The sequence below is a fragment of the Dromiciops gliroides genome, chromosome 1, assembly GCF_019393635.1.
Source record: "Dromiciops gliroides isolate mDroGli1 chromosome 1, mDroGli1.pri, whole genome shotgun sequence".
Lineage (NCBI taxonomy): Eukaryota > Metazoa > Chordata > Mammalia > Microbiotheria > Microbiotheriidae > Dromiciops > Dromiciops gliroides.
The window spans coordinates 582,000,446-582,021,724 of record NC_057861.1 but is presented as its reverse complement, the minus strand read 5'-3'; the positions used below and the strand labels follow the sequence as shown (position 1 = coordinate 582,021,724).

Genomic DNA, 21,279 nt, shown 5'->3' with positions numbered 1-21,279 from the left:
AGGGTAAAAAGTAGATTAAGGTATAAGGAGCAGATATTATTTAGGCGTATGTATATCTTGTGACTCTTTGAGAATTATTTTGTGCTTTGGATCCCTACTCTCATTAGTGTAGGTATTCCTTCCCACTATGAAGATCACAACTCCGCCACCCGTATAATTCTTGCTAATGTCTTTGTTTAACACAATTCATAATTCATCTAATTGTTCTAGGGTCTTTTGGCTTTTTTAATATTTTGGGGTTGCCAGTATAGCACTTGGACTGTGCCTCTGCTTTCTCTCATTTTTGATTATATTCTTTAGTATGTTTACACTCATCTTTCCAATATGCTTGAGGTCATAATGTAATTTTAATCTGAGAATGTGATTTTTTTCATCATTCATAGCCATATAGTATTACTGGAAAAATATTGTCGAAAAGATATTTTTTAAGCATGAAACACTTTCATGTTGTTGAAAGCACTATGTAGTTTCCCAAAATTTGATCCAGCTAAAAAAAAAGAAAAAAAAGAAAAAATATTTAAAAAAAATGCTTTGATTCACATTTAGATTCATTCCCATCAGTTCTTTCTCTGGAGGCAGATAATATTTCTCATTATAAGTTCTTTAGACTGAAAATAGCTAAGTCATTCACAGTTGACCATTGTACAATGCTCTACTGGTTCTGGTCAGTTCACTTTGCCTCAGTTCATGTAAACCTTTCCAGGTTCTCCCCCGCCCCAGGGCAGTGAGGGTTAAGTGACATGGCTAGTAAGTGTTGTGTATGAGGTCGGATTTGAACTCAGGTCCTCCTGAATCCAGGGCCAGTGCTCTATCCACTGCACCACCTAGCTGCCCTGCCTTTCCAGGTTTTTCTGAAAGTATCTTCATCATTTCTTATAGCACACTAATATTTCATCACAATCATATACCATAACTTGTACAACCATTCCGTAATTGCCCAGCAATTTCCCTGGCATTTTCGTAATGTCTGGGGAAATGGAAGGCTACCTGCACCTTTGTGTCCCTGTGACAGATGTAGGGGAAAATTCAGACAAGAGGTGTATGCATGGATCTGTGTCGTTGGAGAGAATGGCCAGTGACATCTTAGGGTCACTTGAGGATTGGAGTAGTTTTCAAACAAATGTTTTAATCATGGTTTTTTTCTTCTCTATATCATTACTTCTGCAGTAAGTACCTTTTCCCCTCTAGAACCCTCCTTTGTAACAAAGAAATGTAGCTAAGCAAATCCCACAAACCAGTGGCATATGTGACAGACGTGGTGCTATAAACAGCTATGATTGCCAATGTCTCTGGGCTGAGAATAGGACAGCATCCTTCACTTTCTGTTTTCTGAAGGCAGGATGATGGCAATGCTAATTTTTCAGTCTGGTTTTCCTTACCTTCTCATGCCATTGTCTGAATTCTTTTCTTCCTCAGTTTTATTTTTCCACTCACTTTCTCTACTTTGTTTGGGGATTCGCCTTGGGATCTTTCACTGTTCTCTTTGGTGATGTTTTGGAAATGAGTGTGTACTTCAGTCTGTTGATACTTTTGGCTGTAATGACTCTGTTTGGCCAAGGGGTCAAGTTTTGCCTAGTGGAGGTGGTTTTGGACCCTGTTATGACCATTCTGTGTTGGTTAAAGTTCTCTAAGAAATTGTTGTAAGATTATAGATACAGAATTGGAGGGAACATTGGAGACATCTAGTCTAACCCAAGGCCCAGAGAGGTTAAGGGACTAGCTTGAGGTCATAGAGATAAAAATAAGCATTTCCCATTTAAAAATTCAGTTTCTTATTCAGGAGGACATGAGTTCAAATACAGCCTCAGACACTTAACACTAGCTGTGTGACCCTGGGCAAGTCACTTAACCCTCATTTTCACCCCCCCCCCCCAATTGTAAAATTCAGTTTCTTTAATCAAATCCAGTGCTCTTTTTTTGTAGCATACTGTCTCTGTAGTTACTGTCTTCACTTTTTTTCCATCTGAATCAATGACCATTGTAGTATATTTATATTGCTTCCTTGTTCATATTACTCTCTCATCCTCATCCAACCTGAGCTTTAGATTTGCCAACAGTTAACTTTATTTCTTTTTCTGTCCATATAATTAGTATTCTGAATATGTCTTTACATGACTAGATTTTGTACATTAAACTGAAGCACAAGTATTATCTACTGGAACACATGAGGTTCTTGAAAAAGAACAAAACTGAACTCTTAAATACTGACTTTTGCAGGTTGTGTATGACCTTGGTTGGGAATTTAGCTCCACTGAATAAATCTTGGTTTATATGTAAAGTAGAAGGATGAACTATCTTTCCTTTCTGGCAGAAATGTTGAGAGAATAAAGGAAATCATTTAAAAAGACATGAATCCCTGATTTATTTTCTGTTCTTCTTCCTTATTCTCCCAAAGAAACCTTCACTTTAGTATGCTAACAATATTTTGCCATGAAATAATAACTAGCTTCAATGGTATGTACATAAAGGTCATACTGATTTTTATATTTTCCTTAAGGTACCATCATTACTTCTCTAAATCCATATGTAATCTATTTTTTTTTTTATAGGAAGTTGAAGCTATCAATCTAGAGCTAGAAGAACTCAAGAGAGAGCAGGGTACCTACAAACAACAATTTGAGGCTGTAAATGAAGCCATCAAATCATATGAAGAACAAATTGGTGTCATGGCATCTGAGGTAGCTAAGAATAAGGTATGCTTGATTCATTCAGTAAACATTAAGGTCTTAATCTGCAGTGTATTGGCTGGTTGTGAAGAAAGAGAAAAAAATGGATGACAAGGTACCTACCCTTAACGAACTTATAATCTAGTAGGTAGGTGTGATAAAATATGCATCCATATAAATATAACATATGACATAGTAGCATAAGGGAAGCACAAATATTAAGAGTTCAGGTGAGTGTGATCACTTCAGTCCCGAAGGGCCAGAGATAGCTTTAAAGAAGTAACATTTGACTTGGACAAAAGAGTAAGATTTCCTCAGGTAGAAATAGGGGCGGGGATATCACCCAATGTATAGGGAATAGTGTTAACAAAGACTCCAGAGTAAGGAAGATCAAAACCAGTTTGGGGAATGGGAATTAATTTGTATTGGCTGCCCGGTATAAAATATATTGCTGATTGAATTGGAGAAGTTGTAAAGGCTAATAATAGTGTAATACTTGTTGATGAAGTGATAGGAGAATGACTAAAATTGGCTTAGATGTGGTTATCAGTGGCTGTCTTATAGCTAGTCTCAATTTCTTCCCTGTCACTTAGTCTTTGGTGAAAATTTTAGGGAATTTATAGGTTATTGATCAGAAAATATTTTTAATATATTGGCCCTAAAACCTAGTGTTTCTTAAGCTAATTTTACCAGGAAAACAAGTAAACCCATGTAAACAGGGAAGAAATGAATTTTTATTTTTAAAAGAGTAAATAAGTTCAAGTACTTGTACCATTTCCTTAATCTTTTCCACCATCCACAGATAATTTTTTAAAAAAAAGAACAATATTCATTTCTTCATTATTTGAGACAGGGTCCATATGTCACCCTAAAGCTCTGGGAAAAAATGTAAGACCAACTTTGGAGAAGTTGTTTAATGCAGATGAAAAAGAAATACATTCAAATAGGTTTAGTCAGTGGGCTAATATAAAAGATTAAAGCTGGTATATCAGTTTAGTCTTGTATTATCATTTGCTTTGTGGAGTTTTTCTCCCCCGTTTAAATTATGAACAAATAAAAAGTCTTTGGATTTGAGAAATTTCTTCCCGATAAGGTCTGAGTTTGAGTTTAATCATGTAAAAAAATAACAAGATGCTAGGAATAAAAGTTTACTTCTGGAATTTTTGCAGTGATATTTTTGTTTCCTGGCCATTTGTGGGTTTTTTTTTTTTTTTAAGCTGGGTTAAAAAAGTCAACAGTTTATTTTAGTAGATATTGTCTGACAGGAATCAGTGAAGAAAGCCCAAGAAGAGCTGACCAAGCAAAAAGAAGTGATTGCAACCCAAGATAATATAATTAAAGCTAAATATGCAGAAGTGGCAAAACACAAGGAGCAAAATAATAATTCCCATCTTAAAATTAAAGAGCTAGATCACAACATCAGCAAACATAAGCAGGAGGCTGAAGATGCAGCCTCAAAGGTATGTTCATATTCCTGGTCACCTTTTGATAGTCACATGGTTTTCTATGCCTAAAGCTTTCTTCCTTAGGTTACATTTGAAGTTTAGTTCGGTTTCATATTTTACTCAGGTAATTGAGCTATAGATCCTCCCTTGATTGCTCGAGTAATTTAAAATATATTGTTAAATATTTTTTAAAATTATTTTTTCCAATTAGGGTACTGATAAACATGTTTTTGTAATAAGAAATATAATAATTGATTTAACATGGATATTTTAATTTTTAAGTTAGTAAAAACTCTCAATTGGGAAATATTGGTTAGTAGCCTTAAGCCTTGTGCTGAATGTACATCTTAAAATGAATATTCTTATACCTTGTACTTATTAAGTACTTAAATATTTGTTGGATTTGTTAAAGATTTGTGTGTAACCAGGCATATCCACATAAGAAGATAATTAAATTAGAGAAGCAGCATGGTGTAGGAGTTAGAGAACAGGCCTAGGATCCAGGAAGACCTGGGTTCAAGTTTTACCACTAACACATCCTGGCTGTGTGATCTTGGGTAGGTTGCTTAACCTTTTAGTGTCACTAAGACTTTTAAGTGACAGAGGGTGCCTCCTTGCATTGATGGAGAAGGTTTCCTCATTGGGGAGTTCCCTATATCAGTGAAAATGCAGGTCTGGTCCTTATCGCAAAATATGAGTAGGGGAAAAAATGGCACATAACCACATATCTCTATGTTCTCTTCCTGGATATGTTCCTCTAGTATATAGTCAACCTGGAAAGAGATCGTAGACATTTTTCCAAGAACTTTTATAAAAACATTTGAAGAAATGGAAATGTAGAGCATTTAAGTGACTTGCCAAAGGTCTTTTGAAACTTTTTTCAGGTCATTTTCTTTTCACCGATTGTCATTTTGTCAAGTCCACCAAGAAAAATCATACTTGAAATACTTTAGTTATGCTGTGGATGATATTTTTTTGGGGGTGAGGCAATTGGGGTTAAGTGACTTGCCCAGGGTCACACAGCTAGTAAGTATCAAGTGTCTGAGGCTGGATTTGAACTCAGGTCCTCCTGAATCCAGGGCCAGTGCTTTATCTACTGTGCCACCTAGCTGCCCCTATGGATGATATTTTTTAAAAATTGTGTGACATTTCCAAAGGCTCTGACTTATTCTATAAAGCAATCTTCAGGGAGTCTCATTCTATTAAAAGTAGTCTTACAAATGTTTAACTTCCTGTGACATGTGGAAGTGGATGCTTTCCAGAATAAATCTAGATTACTATCTTTCCCCAAATCTTATTTACTAAATTCCTTTATATTTTAAGACATATTTGATTGATAGCTTTGGTTTTTAAAATTATCTACATTTGCCAGTTCATCCCTCTCCTAAGAGCTGTCCCTTATAACAACAACAACAAAAAGCCAGTTCAGCAAAACTAATCAATATAGCATAATTGTTTGGTTGTTGTCCTTTCCATTTACTTTGATATAGTCATTGTATATATTCTTTTCCTAGTTCTACTTATTCTACCTTACATTAGTTTATATCTTTACAAACTCTTCTCTATTCATTATATTGTTTCTTATGTCACAGTAATACTCCATGATATTCATGCACCACACATTTCCCATTTGCTGTTCCCCAATCAATGGACACCCACTTCCCTCCTTATTTCCAATTCCTTATGATTACAAAAAAGTTCTGATTCAAATATTGTCTTCTATATAGGGGTAGACTCTCTAGATCAAAGGATCATTTCCTTTGCTTCATTTACACCCTAAATATCTAAGGTATCAGTTGTCATTTATAGATCTTTTTATAGTAGTGCTTTGCTTCTTGCATCTCTCCAGGTATCCAAAATGATGAAAAATTATGAATGGATAAATTCAGAGAAGCACCTCTTTGGCCAGCCTGATACTGCTTATGATTTTCAAACTAATAATCCAAAGGAAGCAGGTCAGAGGCTACAAAAATTAGAAGAGAAGAAGGAGAAACTGGGAAGAAATGTCAACATGAGAGCTATGAACATGTTGACAGAAGCTGAAGAGCGGGTAAATATGTTTGATGTTAACATTTACTGACTAGAACAAGAACCTGTGACCTGGGGGGTGTCAATGTGGCCCCAGAGTGAGTAGAAAGCCTGACATTTGTACCTTACTCTTTTCTTTTATCTTTTTTTTTCTTTCCATGTTTTCTTTTTATTTTACTCTGCCATTTTCTGAATGTTTTCTTCTTTTCTTCTACTCATATTTTAGGCCTGAATGTTCCTCGCATGTATCGTGATTAATCTGGATGATGGCACTTAATTATGCAGACTGTTGATTTCTGCCCTGGGATAAATTACTTCTCCTGTTTATGCTATTTCTCTTACCTTTGTTTCAGTTAATGTAAAAGATAAATTTGTAGATTGTCAAATTATAGCAATTCATGTATTTTTCATCTTTTTCCTAGTGAAATAAGATTAACATAATAAATATTTTATTTTATTTTGTTTTAGATTTATTTTAGGTTTTATCCTCCTGAATTGCATGAGTTTGAAACATGCCTAGCAATTTTTCAGAACCCACAGCTCTACCAGCTATAGGAAGTATAGCTAACAAAGTGAACATGAATAAAAAAAAATTTTTTTTTAGTTTTCAAAGTTAATTTTTTGTAAGGTTTTGAGTTGTAGATTTTTCTCCCTTCCTTCCATTCCCCACTCTCCAAGACAACAAGCATGAAAAATTTAACATAGGTATCACTGAAACTTGGTGGGAGAGTACTCATGCTGTTGAAGAGGGAGTATTATTCAGAAGAGAAAGCTGGAAGAGGTACAGGAAAAATACCTTGATACAAAAAAGAATCTCAGAATCTGAGAGTTGAAGCAGGGTAAAAAAAACATTTAGATTAGGCTAAACGGAAAAGCAAAACATAGGTGTACATGTATAAAAGGGAAAACAAAACGTACGTGTGTGTGTGTGTGTGTGTGTGTGTGTGTGTGTGTGTGTGTGTGTGTACACCCAGAGAGAGAAAGAGTGAGAGAGCAAAGACGTCCTATTCAGATGTCTAACATCTTGAAAATCTGCTAGGAGTCTTACAAAGTAGAGTCTTAAAAATACTTAGCTTTCTGAGCTTAAGTCTTTTATCTCTGAGAAGATAGGGGAAGTTACACAGGGCTACTGATATGGGAGTGATATGAAACTTGGGAGAAAGTGATCATGTCCTTCCTATTTTAGGGACTAGGCTAGACTTTAGGGAAGTAGACATTCATCAAATTCAGAGGAAAGAGATGATCCTATGGCTAGAAAAAAAAACAACAAAAAACATTTTTATTTAAAGTTTTGAATTTCAAATATCCCTACCCCCTCCCTGAGCCAGCAAGCAATCAGATATAGGTTAGACATGTGCATTTATATAACACATTTCCACATTTTATTTTGTATAAAAAGACTCAAGAGAAAAAAATGAAAGAAAGTGAAAAATAGAATGCTTCAGTCTGTATTCAATCAATATCCATTTTCTCTGGAGGTGGATAGTATGCTACATCATTAGTCCTTTAGGACTGTCTTGGATTATTGTATTACCGAGAATAGCAAAGTCATTCACAGTTCTTCATTGAACAATGTTGCTGTTACTGTGTACAATGTTCTCCTGTTTCTGTTCACTATGTATCAGTTCATGCAAGTCTTTCCAGGTTTTTCGGAAATCATCCTGTTCATCATTTCTTATAGTACAACAATATTCCATTATACTCATATACCACAACTTGTTTATCCATTTCCCAATGGATGGGCATCCCTTTGATTTCCAGTTGTTTGGGTAGATATTTTTAAAAGGGAATGAAGTTCTGGCGATGGGAGTCTAAAAGACTCAAACTGCTATAATTTAAAATTCCTTGAACACTTCAATATTTGTGTATTATGGGAGTATCAAATAATACAGATGACATAGTCTTTCCCTGATGGGAGGTCACATTTCATTGCTAACCTTATTTTTGGATTTTGCAATAAGGCTTCAGGAAGATTAGTATGTTTGGGAGTGGAAATAGTTTCCAGTAAATAATTACAACTTCAATCACATGTTGGAAAATGAGGGGAATTCTTACTTGTGTAGATCCCTTCTAACCTATATTCAATGATTTTCTGATGCATATGTAAAGAAGTTAAGATGCCAGTATGTAATATATTACAGTGTTATTAAAACATACTGACTGATACTTTTCTAATTGCTTTTTTTCCCCTATTAGTATAATGACTTGATGAAGAAGAAAAGAATTGTAGAAAATGACAAATCCAAAATTCTTGCAACCATTGAAGACCTTGACCAGAAGAAAAATCAGGCCCTAAAAATAGCTTGGCAAAAGGTATTTTGATCCTGCTTATGTTGTATAGATGTTAAAAGGATACAAAATATTTTCATCTGTCCATGCTAATGCAAGAGATCAGTGGCAGGAATAATTTGAGACTGTACAAAAACAACCTCAGATAGTCTCATGAGTGTCTACCTATTTTAACCCAGACGGGTGGTGATATGTCCTTCTAGTATTATCTCCTGTAGTCTTTCCTTTCATTCTAACTAGATTATGCTGTTTCCCCACTTTTGGTTGACTAGCTCTCTCTTTAATTATTTTTTACTTCCTATATTAGTTCTATCCACATGCTCCTTCCGCATCTTCCTCATAGCTACAAAAATGTAACCAAAATTGCATGGAAATGATGAGAATTTGCCCAACTCTTTAGGACTAAGAGATATTTAGACTTCTTTTTTAATATTTTTGGAAATCCACTGAACTGAATTCTGTGATTATGTGGAGGGAAAGGGATTCTGGGGAGGGAAGGGGAAGGGAAGGGACGTATGTTGGAAGTGATTCCAATGGATATGGGCCACTTTGGAGCTGGAGGAAAGCTGCAAAGAGATCTGCTGTGATGTCATATATAATGCCCGGAACTGTTCTGAATCAGAAGACAGGGTTGTTTGGCGAGTACGATGTTGCTGTAGAAGGAAAATTGTCCTAGAGATAAGAAGGTCCAGCTAGTAAGTGGCAGTGTGGTCTTAGGAAAATTATTTCACTTCCTGTGGCCCTGATTTTATCACTGTTAAATGAAGAGTTTGGACCAGATGTTTTTAAAAGTCCCTTGAATTTTTTAATCCTATCATCCACTTGAAAGGCACTGTGGCATGGTGGATAAAAAAACTATTTTTGGAGGTAGGAAATCAAGCAATTTCTCTGACATATACTAGCTTTGCGATGCTGGGCAAAGCTTTTAACATTTGAGTACCCCACAAAACTCTCTAACACTCTAAGTGACAAAAGAACAAAGAGGTTAAGGGTTTTGAGAAAAGAAGGCAGTGTGGAGTTGAAATGGTTAAGCTTAAGGTTGAGATCAGCATGGAAGAAAGTGAATTCAGATCAGAAGTAATGGCTTGAGAGATTACCGAAGCTGCCCTTCAGTAGGTTTAGGAGGAATAAGTTATTATCACACTGAAGGATGTCAGAAATTTTGACCATGGAATGGAATGCAACATAAAATGTTGAGATTCAGAGTGTGACCATCTCTGAGTTTGGCTGAACTGGAGTCAAGGCATAGGTTTTGAGGAAGTAGAAAAACTAAGAAATTGAGGTTATGTCATTTGAAGGAGTATCAGCATGAATATTGAAGTCCTCTAGTATAAGGGCAGGAGTTGGGGAGGAGGGAAAGACAAGGTACTCAACTCCTTGAGAAAGGAGGAGAATGACCTGGGGGACTGGGAGACAACACTGACTGAATTGTACAGGGTGGTAAATTTAGAGTTAACTTTACAGGAGAAGAGGCTGTAGAACAATTATGGTAAAGGAAACCTGGAGATGGCAGTGGAGAGCAAGAAATATTCTGACTCCTCTACCAGGACCAGTGTGACCCAGGGGAGAGGGCAGGTAAAAGAGAGGATGTAGCCAGTGCTGGAGAGTATGACCAAGAATGCAACATGGGGGAAGCCATATCTGTGGATGCCAATAGATGGAAAGAGTACAAGATGTAGAGGTCCAAAATGAAGGGAAGTTTGGGGCATGGAAGGAATAGGGTGGAGGAGTATGGGAATGAGAATAGGAGTTTGGGGGGTGATTTACTCTTAGTAAATTAGGGACTAGGATAGGGAGAATAAGCCGTGGTGGAGTTACTGGAGGAGCAGTTAGTGTTATTTGAGTAGCTATGCCGTGTAAGAGGAAAGGAGGAAGCTGAATGTGAGCTATTTTGGAGGCAGAACTTACAAACTTGGCAACTGATTGGATATGGGGGGAGGTGAAAGAGAGGAAAGAGTGAAAAATGACTGGGGTTTCAAGCCTCAGTTAATGTCAGGCTGGTGGTGGTACCAGTTATAGAAATGGAGGTTGAGAAGAAAATAGGATGGGAATGAAGGTGATGGCTTCATTTTTGGACATGTTAAATTCGAGGTGATGATGGGACCTCTAGGAAGAGATGTCCTGATAACAATTGGAGATATGGGACTAGAATTTAGGGGAAACATTGGAGATTAGATATAAAAATCATTGATGTAGAGATAATTGAACCCCTGGAAATATATATATGTATATATGTATGTATATGTGTATATATGTATGTATATGTGTGTGTGTGTGTGTATATATATATATATATATTTATATATATGAGCTTGTCAAGGCAAATGCCATGTAGATTAAATCTTTAGTGTGATTAGGGTACCTGCATCTATGTTTATCTGATATCTGTTTTTGCTATATGAAATGAACAAGGACATCTTTCCCTAAGCAAATATAGACTAATTTTCTCTATAACATCTGAAGTTACTAGGAAGGATTTAAATTCTTAAAACAGACCTATCTTTGTTTTCTGTTAGCTTGTGACTAATTATAAGAACATGTTCTACTTTAGCAAGACTTGGGCTTATTCTCTTACTTATTGTAGCTAATTTTGGCAAAATTCATGATTATTCTGGTAATTTTCTTAGTGAGTGGTTTCAGAGAAATGCTGATAATGAATTCAACTGCAGTCCCGACAATTTTATTTTGCTTTAGTTTCTTTATTTTGAAAAAGACAAGAACTAGGGATTGTATTTACTGTTCTTACTGTAAGTGGGAGCATATCCTCTTGGTTTCACTGAGCTAATTTAGACTAGGTAGAGTGCAGCTACTGAGTTTCATTCTGTATTATGTGGTTATTATATAGTGATTGTTAGTAGCCTTTTGGTAAACACTTTACTGTTCTTGTATCAAGGTGAACAAGGACTTTGGTTCAATTTTCTCCACTCTCCTACCGGGTGCTAATGCTATGCTTGCACCACCAGAGGGACAAACTGTTTTGGATGGTCTGGAGTTCAAGGTTGCTTTGGGAAATACCTGGAAAGAAAATCTAACTGAACTTAGTGGAGGACAGAGGTAAGAATTTTTTTCTTCTTTTGTAATTTTTTTCATTATAAATCAAATACAGACAAACAACATGGAATTAAGCCTAAGTTAAAACTGTAAACTTTGCACTATTTACATTTTGAAAGAATTTAAAGAAAACTTAAGAAAAATAACAATGACAGTATATTCACTGTATTCACTTCCAAATGTTTCTGTGTACTTTATATATTGACATATCAAAATATACTGAGTCAGTGTGATTTATAACATTTTCCTTTTTTGCTTCTTTAAAAATTTTTTTTATCCTGTCATAGCTTTACATCTGAATGTCACTTTATTTTACTTGTCTTTGACTATTCTGCCTTTAGATGTTATATATTATTCTTTTTTTATAAGTTACACTTTAAATTTCTACATATCTTCCTTAAATTTTGACGACAAATTAAGGTTCTTAGTTTAAAATACTTAATACATTTGGTAACGCTAAGAGGAGTGATTGAATTATTGCTTATTTTTATTAGCTTAGATTTTTTTTTTTTTAGTGAGGCAATTGGGGTTAAGTGACTTGCCCAGGGTCACACAACATTAGCTTAGATTTTAAGACAGTGGTGTCAGCCACGTGAGAGATGGTGATAGCTAGGCAGAAGTTCATGATTTAAAGGGAAGAGTTAGGGAACCAGAGACAATTAGTGGCACCTACACGTAACATTCAACCCTCAGAAGAAGGACATGTTGTTGTTCTTGCTGTACCAAAATAAAAGCTCTGAAATGGGATTTGATAAGCCAGAGCACAAGCAATTTTTATACCGTAGTAAATGTTTGAGATGGCGCATGGGCCAGTTTTTCCTATCACTAGTAGGAGCTGTCCATAGCCGAGACACTTAGTGGTCATCACTCATTCAGTTATATTCTCTACACACCGTGTTCTTTTCTCAGATGCTATTAGGCTTTCACATCTTGGTTGCCAGTCTTAGTCTATTGAATGCATGAGAATATTCTCAGGACTTAGAGAACCTTAGCTAATAAGAATCTTAAGGGAGAAGTAAAAATTCAAGGGCTTTATTCCTCTGCATAGAAATTGAGACTCATTGACAGTTGTTGATGTGAAAAATGAAATTTTAGTCCAAATAACTTTCTTTGAACGTGAAGAAAAATCTGTACAAACCAAAAGCAAAGGAGAGGAAGTAAAGAATTTTAATAATCATGAAACTTTGAAATTTGGTATTCCACGAGATCTTGTTGCTGCCACTTTTTACCTTTATCAGTTTATGTAATGACTTGCCAACTCTTTCATTTGTATGAGTATTTGGAGAAGGCACATTTTTTTTCAGTATTTGAGTAATTTAAGAGAAATAAGATTTAACTGTTTTCCTTCTCTTTTTAAAAATAGGTCTTTGGTTGCTTTATCTTTAATATTATCCATGCTTCTCTTCAAACCTGCTCCAATTTATATCCTGGATGAGGTTGATGCGGCCCTTGACCTTTCTCACACCCAGAACATTGGACAAATGCTTCGTACTCATTTCACACATTCCCAGGTGAGACGCTGAAATTAACTAAAATCTGGAGTAATAAGTCTATGGAGTTTTCCTTCCTCTCTTCCTCCTTCCCTCCCTTTTTTTTTTTTTTTTAGTGAGGCAATTGGGGTTAAGTGACTTGCCCAGGGTCACACAGCTAGTAAGTGTTAAGTGTCTGAGGCCGGATTTGAACTCAGGTACTCCTGAATCCAGGGCCGGTGCTCTATCCACTGCGCCACCTAGCTGCCCCCCTTCCCTCCCTTTTGCTTTCCTCCCTTCCTCCCTCCTATCCTCCCTCCCTTCCATGCTCCCTTCTCTCCCTCCCTCCCATCTTCCCTCTCTCCTTGTCAGGATAGAATGTAATAGATGTGATCTTCTTAGACTTATATTCAGAAGTGTTTCACATGCCTCTTTTCTTCTTTTCAGTTTGTTGTTGTGTCCCTGAAGGATGGGATGTTCAACAATGCAAATGTTCTGTTCAAGACCAAATTCGTTGATGGGGTTTCTACAGTGGCCAGATTTACTCAGTGCCAAAATGGAAAGAATGTGTCTTCACAGCAGAGAGGGGATAAGATAAAGTCCAAGAGCAGTGTGCCTAAGTGATGAAATATGGATGTCTTGAAGTGCAATCATCCATCCCTTACTTTCTTCTGTCTTTTCAATAAGTCTAGTGTCCCTGTCCGAAGTGCACTTTTGCTTGTATGGAAACCAGGGGAACCCATGTTCCATTTTTTTGTTCATTATTGTCCTATTTTTGTATTTATGATTCTTCCCAAAACATTTAAAAAATTGGAATGTTCCTAGAATCCATCTGTGGTGCTTTTGTATTATAAATAGAACTGAATGACTCAAATGTCAGTGTTTTAAAGCAACCTTTTCTGCTTCTGACATGCTCATTTGGTAAGTGAGCTAGTCAGCAAGTTCAATAGGCCAATAACTTGTTCTTAGTCTAATCACTTGATTTGAGTTTTGTCCTTTAAAAAAGAAAATGTAAGTGTATCATTATGTTTTGATATCATGTGTAGCTTTGTGAATACATTCTTAGCCAGGATTTTCTCTTTTAGGTATACAGGATACATTGAGTTTTTAGATGTTAAATTCAAGAGCAAACCAGAATCAAGAATAAATAGAAAATATAGACCAGTGATAGGGGAAAAAAGCTGCTATTGGTTGTGTTGCTGTAAAATACTTTTTATAAACAAGGAGGAAAATAGAACAGATTTCTGAAGAGTGGAAGCAAAGCCTTTTTTATTGTACAACTATTGTTACTTTAAATGTTTTTTACCTTGTTAATAAACCAATTCAAACTTGGAAATATGTTTTTCTTAGAATTGAAGTGTGAAGGAATAGAATTTTGCATAGTCTTTGGTCTATAGGAAGCAGTCTTACTCTGGTTTTCTTACCAATATTTGTTTTTTTTTTAACAGAAGAAAGAACTGATATTTACTTTTAGCCTCTTACTTGTAATTTTCTAATCTTTTAAGATTTTTTTGGTTACTGTTTTATTATAGACTTGACTAAAATCTTAAGATTTGAAAACTCATTAGGAAGGAAAATATCTAACAAAACAACATCTTTCCTTTTAAGTGGGAACATCTTTTGCCATTCTATCGAGAAACCCTAGGGTAGAATCAAAGGAGAAGGAAGTGGGAAAGGAAGAAATACACACTTGGCAGAGGAAAGTGAGCATAGTTGGAATTAGTGTTAGAATGAGGATTAACCCTAACGTTGCCTTTTCTTAATGATCTTCAGAATCTCCTCGCTCTGTTTTTACCCTGGGGGGGAAAAGACAGAGTTAGAGTTCTCACCTTAAAGCCAGTATTTAACTATGTAGGAAACTAATAGCTTCACTGGATGATAAATTTGCTAGTCAGCTTATTATACATCTGTTTCATTTGTTTAGGCAGGTGAAATTAGAAAATTATGGATACAGCCAGCTGTAGATTAAGGATCCAGAGTCTACCCTGCTGAAATGCCTGAGCAGATTAGGGAAAAGCATAAATGAAAAGAGTAAGTTGTGTGTCCTGGGGAAAAAATTCATATTGGTTTTGTGATCATTTGATACAATTTTTAGTTTGTGGAAAGGCTATATTAATTTGGGACAAAATTCTTTTAGTCTTTTCTAGAAAATTATTTTTTTCGCATCATTTTGAGCTTGATTCAGTGTAATTCAGAGGCTAAAGTTCCCAATTTTTATTAAGTGTACAAATCATAATGTTTAAAGTGGGTACATAAATTTAGCTTGCTTATGTAATATGACTCTTCGTGGCTGTATGAGGAAACAGAACACCTTTATCTTAAAACTAAGTTTATAAATATTAATTTTTCTGGCCCTACTTTCATGGCAGCTATATACCCAAAGAGGAAGTAGTCATGCTTATTACCTTTCCAGTTAGCCTCTCTGAAATTCAGTACACCCACATGAACGGTTTGTAATTGAAACATTGGCTACCTGCTTGCCTGATTGGCAGGACTTTTTACAAGTGTGTAAGGTTCTTCCTCCATTTCCTTTTTGATCGCTATGTCCTCTCAATGCTACCTCTGAAATATCTCAAATCCTATATGTCTTCTATTCTCATCACTCTAATACATCCCTCACTCTAAGATACATAGACTATTATGGGAGCCTGTTAACATTTTTTTATTTTAAAACTAAATTTTGTTTTTTTCAATCAACAAAAATCTGCCCTCGCTCCTTCATTTCCCCTCCCCACATTGAGAATGAAAGAAAAAAAAAACCTGTTAGAAACATATAGTCAAGCAAAACAAATTTCTACATTACCCATTTCTAAAATATATGTATGTATGTGTATAGTGGGTGCTATGTATGTTTGCATATGTTTATATTATATGTGTATATTTACATACCTATAAATGTATATATAAATATATATAGAGAAAGAATATGTGTATATTATATAATATATATGTGTTTGTGTATCTATCTATCCATCTATCTATATCTCATTGCTGGCTTAGAATTATGGAATTGCAAGCTTCTCTTTGTTCTGATTCCTGCCCTGGTTATTCCTCTGCAGGGTTTAGACTATGCTAGAAGCTGGAACTGAGATTCTGTTCTGCTCTTGGAACCTGAGCCCTCCCACAACAGCTTGCTTTTGCTTTTGCTTACTTGCTTGGTATATAGCTCAGAACCTGCTGAGGTATATTCCTTATACCAGAATGCTACCCATGGTTGTGAATCCCTTTCTCATTCTGCCCTGGATCTGTGATGCAGGTAGTAGATGACAAAAGTTGCCAGTTGCATTTTTCTGTACCCTATGTGGGTTTCTAGGACCATCAGCTTAATCTTGGATCCCGCCTTGTAGTGGTGTACAGCCTTTTCTTTTGTCAGAGTGCTTGATGCATTCCCGGTCAGACCCTGTCCCCAGGGTCTTAAGACCACTCTTTTCTGGTTCCATAGGTTGACCTGGGCTGGGAAAATGACACTAATCTTTTTAAAAATTTCCCCATCAGGATTTGGTCTGATACATTTTCTAGATCTGTTCGAAGAAGCTGGGGGTGGGGGAAGAGGGAGTAGTGTTGAGCCTGTTCTTTCTTACTCTGCCATGGTGACCTCTCCTGAAACCTATCACAATAGCTTTTTAAATAGGCTTTGTACTTCTTTTCCCCTCTGCTTCCTACTATCCAACTGTATATTGCTTCCAGATTAATATTTCTTAAAAACAAATCTATTCCAAATCCTTCAGTAACTTCGGATTACCTGCCAACTAAAATTGAAAGACCTTAATCTGGAACCTACTTTTATGGCCTTAATCTCAAACTCCTCCCTTTCATAAACTTACTTCTTCCCTTTGTAATACTTACTAGTCCAGTCAAACCTTTGCATTTACTCATATTGTTCTCAATAACTGGAATGCTCTTCCCTGCTACCCCCTTCTTTGTAGCTAAAATTTTGTCTTTCCTTGAAGTGTTCTGTGATTCTCCCTCCCCAGGTAAATAATGATCCTTTTCCCAATCAACAGACGTTTATTTTATTTTATTTTATTTTAATTTATTTATTTTTTGTGTGTGTGGTTTTTTTTTTTAGTGAGGCAATTGGGGTTAAGTGACTTGCCCAGGGTCACACAGCTAGTAAGTGTTAAGTGTCTGAGGCCGGATCTGAACTCAGGTACTCCTGACTCCAGGGCCTGTGCTCTATTCACTGTGCCACCTAGCTGCCCCTCAACAGATGTTTATTAAACACTTTTTAAATACTTATTATATGCTAGGCAGGGGAGGCACTGTCCTAGGTGCTGGGAGCTTACAAACTAGGCTTATGCTTACGGCATATCCTTTTGTGTATGTGTCCTATTCCCCCCATGTGACTGTGAACTCTGAAGTCAGGGGCATAGTTGTTATCTCTCCTAGCAACTGCTTAGTATTCTGTTCACAGAAGATGTTTAAATATTTAAGTCAGAGGGCAGGAACTCTTTATTATTTTTTTTTTCTGAGCTTATATAGATAGCAGCGAGTCTAAGAAGATTTTACATTTAGAAATCTCTTGCCATACATTCATTTAAACAACAGCTCATATCTGAATAAGTGCTAACATCAAAGTCATAGTTTTTGATTGTTTCAGGAAACAGGATCAATGTGTATTGAACTAAATAATTTAAAAGTCAGAAAAGGAATTTTTTGACTCTAGTCTTGTACTTCTGAACTTCCACCTTTCTGACTTATTTTCATGGTAAAGGTTAAGAATCCATGAGGAAAGGGGGAAAGGGATAAGAAAAGAACTTTAAAAAAAACTTCTTTTATGACCTAAATAACAAACATTTTACTTTGAAAACTAGGTCATAGGATAGCATTTGTTACCTTCTTAATCACTGGAACCACATCAGACAACACCCAACTAGATCTTTAGTGACTTTTTGTATGCCTATATACATCCACCAGTTAGTATTTTGTATTTGCTATTCTTATCATATGCCACTCTTTGAAAGTAGCTTGAATAATTTCATTTACACTGAGTTTATTAGTCACTGACTCCATTGTTATACTACGGACCCACCCAAAAGGGCATGAACGATAATTATTAGTAGTTTTAATTTTCAGGTTCAGATCAACAAACAATATTTTCATTGAGAGAATGTTTACCTTTAGGCAGGAGTGTGCTGGTAGATGTTTAATTACTTTGGGGGTGGGGGGAAGAAGGGGAATATTCACAACAGACTTTTAAGTTTAATCTACATTATTAACATTTTCCCCATCACTTTCTTAAGTCTTGATAATTTGCAAAACTATAAATCAAACCCTGGTTTGTAGAGTTGGCCAATTTCTGAGGTATAAATGATTACACCAGAAAATTTAATAATCAGTTCTGAGCCAATTGGTTCCAGCACACCACAGCCCATTGGCTACTTACACAATGGAGGCAGATATTATTCCTAAGGGAAAGCAAGCAAGCACCTCATTAATTATTTTATTAGGTCAACTTTGACTAGAATCCACATGACTTGAGAATCAATTGAAAGAAAACTTGATTAGGTTGGGGGTAGTGGTGGAAGGGTTGGGTAGCATGGCTATTGTGAAAGGCTTGATCATGACCTCAGAGGGTAGAACTGGGGCTGTGTATAGAAATTAAAGAGGCAGATTGAAGCTTGATGTAAGGGGAAACTTTCAAATAATTAGAATAATCCAAAAATTGGAATGGGCTGACTTGAAACAGTGGTTGCTTCATCATTAAAAGTCTTCAAGCAGAGGCTGGGTGACCACTTGATGATTACATAGAGGGTATTTCTGTTTTTGTATAGGTTAGACTAAATGACTTCTGAGAATCTGGTTTCTCCAAGTTTAAGACTTTATCATCACGTCTGAACTTGCAACTAAGGCATGTATCATGCCTGAGTTGGGTCTCCAAGCCATGATCATCATGTGCAAGTTGATCACACTATTCAACCCCCCTGCTAAGAATATATGTAAAGTTTTAGAGAAATCTGCATAAGATCAACAAAGTAAACCTTCACTCAGGTAAACAGCTTGGATACATGTGCATACACACAGATTCTGTGTGGAGGTAAAAAAAGATTAACCTGGGTATTAATGGATTTCTTCTTAATCAAAAGTAATTTTTTTTCCCTCTGGACAAATCTTTATTGAGGAGGATTTTCTAAAATGGAAATGACGTGAGCTTTGGCTCATAAGTATTTTATTACTATCCAGTAAAACAGTGACTAGGATTTTTCCATAAAATTGATTTTTAAAAAATCAAAAGTACCCAGCTAGTTTCAGTTCTTGGAAGTAGCTCCAATGTGACCCCACAAAGCATAATGTTTTAAAATTAAATTTTAGTTTTTTCAACTAATCAAGATGCACCTTTTGTTCCACCTATCCCCTCCTCTCACAACTGAAAGAGGAAGAAAGAAAAAGCCTTTGTAACAAAAAGTAGCCAAGCAAAACAAATTCAGGCATTGACCATGTCTAAACAATATGTCTGAATCAGTCTGAACTCTTGAATTCATTACAGCTCTCAGGGGGTGGGTAGTATCTTTCATCCTGAGTCCTCTGGAATTGTCATTGGTTATCGTGCTGATCAGAGTTCTTAGGTCTTTCAGAGTTCTTCGTTTTTACATTGTTGGTGTTGTACAAATTGTTCTCCGGAGTTTGCTTACTTTGTTCTGCTTCAGTTCATATAGGTCTTCGTAGGTTAATCTGAAACCATCCTTCCTCATTTCACAGACCTCCATTATATTCCTATACCATAATTTTTTTCTGTCATTCTCTAACTTATGGGTACCCCCTCCGTTTCCAGTTCTTTGCCACCATAAAAAAAAAAAAACCTGTACATGTTTATCTACATAAAAGTACAAAACTAAATTTGAAGCAGGTGATTAATACAAAAGAAATCAGGCCCATACAGTAGACTCCTCACTACTTCTAGGGCACATGGTGTGACATAAAAGCAGCAGAAGTACATCAATCAATAAACACCAAACTTCAGGTGTAAAACAGCAACAAGGAAAGAGGTGGTAAAGGAGAATGAGTTTTTTATCATAATTGTTTCTGGATTTTGTTCTTATCAATACATTATCAATATTTGGAGTATGATCTACATAACTCTTATCAACCACTCAATGGTTTTGATTGAAAAGTCTGCAGCTGTCTTCTCAGCATTGGATTTTTTTTCTTTTTTTTTTTTCTTGTGGGACAATGAGGGTTAAGTGACTTGCTCAGGGTCACACAGCTAATAAGTGTCAAGTGTCTGAGGCCAGATTTGAATTCAGGTCCTCTTGAATCCAGGGCCAGTGTTTTATCCACTGCGCTACCTAGCTGCCCCCTAGCATTGGATTTTTCTAAGAAGTTCATAGCTTCTTCAACAAACTCATTTCAGTGTGGCACTGATCCATTTTGCTTTTGATTTCCTTCAAATTATATCTTTCCTAGTAAAAGGGTGAGTGACTCTTTGCATTGTTGTCCCTTTCCCTCCTAGTAATAATGATATCCCAACCAGTCTTGTTCAATCTATAGGATTTCTAGGTCATCCATATTCAATCTCACACAATTCATTCTGGCTCTTTGATCAAAATGTTTATCCTTATATTTTACTCATCTATGGATCTGCCCACATGGGTCCAGACAAGACAAGAGAATGCAGTGTATTCTACAGGATAATTACTCATTTTCTCACTGGGGAATCTGACTACATTCAACCTTTAAATTTGGGCAAGCCTTGTGGGAATTTTTATCAGCCTCTTTATAATCTGATGTAACAGTTGAATTTAGGTGAAACAAATGTGATGAGAAAGAAATACTACAAGCTAGCTCTCTTCCGGAGACCAGACATGGAGCCAGAGGCCCTGATTGTTACAGAGGACAAAGTCACACTGCTACATGGTAGCTAAAGCCTGAGCCAGGCTATATCTTGCCATCTGGGTCCTAGAGGCAGCTTCAGGATAATACTTTTGACAATAATTTTGTCAGTGTACCCTTGAGGTTGGGAACCCATAGCCCAATCCCTACTAAACATCTTCAAATGTAATCTGGATGATGGGACAATAGATTTAGAACTGGGAGGAAACTTGGAAGTTATTTTGTTCAACCTCATCAATCTGAGGCAACTTGATATGGGTTGAAAGAGCTTGGATTATGGCACTGGAGGAGTTGTGTTCAAATCTCAGCTCTGCTCTTTGTGTAAAACTAGACAGGTTGAGGGGCAGCTAGATGGCGCAGTGGATAGAGCACCGGCCCTGGAGTCAGGAGGACCTGAGTTCAAATCCGGCCTCAGACACTGAACACTTACTACCTGTGTGACCCTGGGCAAGTCACTTAACCCCAATTGCCTCACTAAAAACAACAACAACAACAACAACA

General features: G+C 36.3%; 1 protein-coding gene across 1 annotated transcript in view; it reads left to right on the top strand.

Moving 5' to 3' along the window:
* Nucleotides 1–14,284, top strand: part of SMC2 (structural maintenance of chromosomes 2) — a 48,867-nt gene extending 34,583 nt beyond the window's left edge. The window contains exons 19-25 of the mRNA XM_043979657.1: nt 2,550–2,693; nt 3,932–4,126; nt 5,961–6,161; nt 8,336–8,452; nt 11,322–11,482; nt 12,843–12,990; nt 13,396–14,284. Of these exons, the coding sequence (XP_043835592.1) occupies nt 2,550–2,693; nt 3,932–4,126; nt 5,961–6,161; nt 8,336–8,452; nt 11,322–11,482; nt 12,843–12,990; nt 13,396–13,572 (1,143 nt within the window). The 3' untranslated portion in view covers nt 13,573–14,284. The remainder of the gene's footprint in view (nt 1–2,549; nt 2,694–3,931; nt 4,127–5,960; nt 6,162–8,335; nt 8,453–11,321; nt 11,483–12,842; nt 12,991–13,395) is intronic.
* The last annotated feature ends 6,995 nt before the right edge of the window (nt 14,285–21,279 follow it).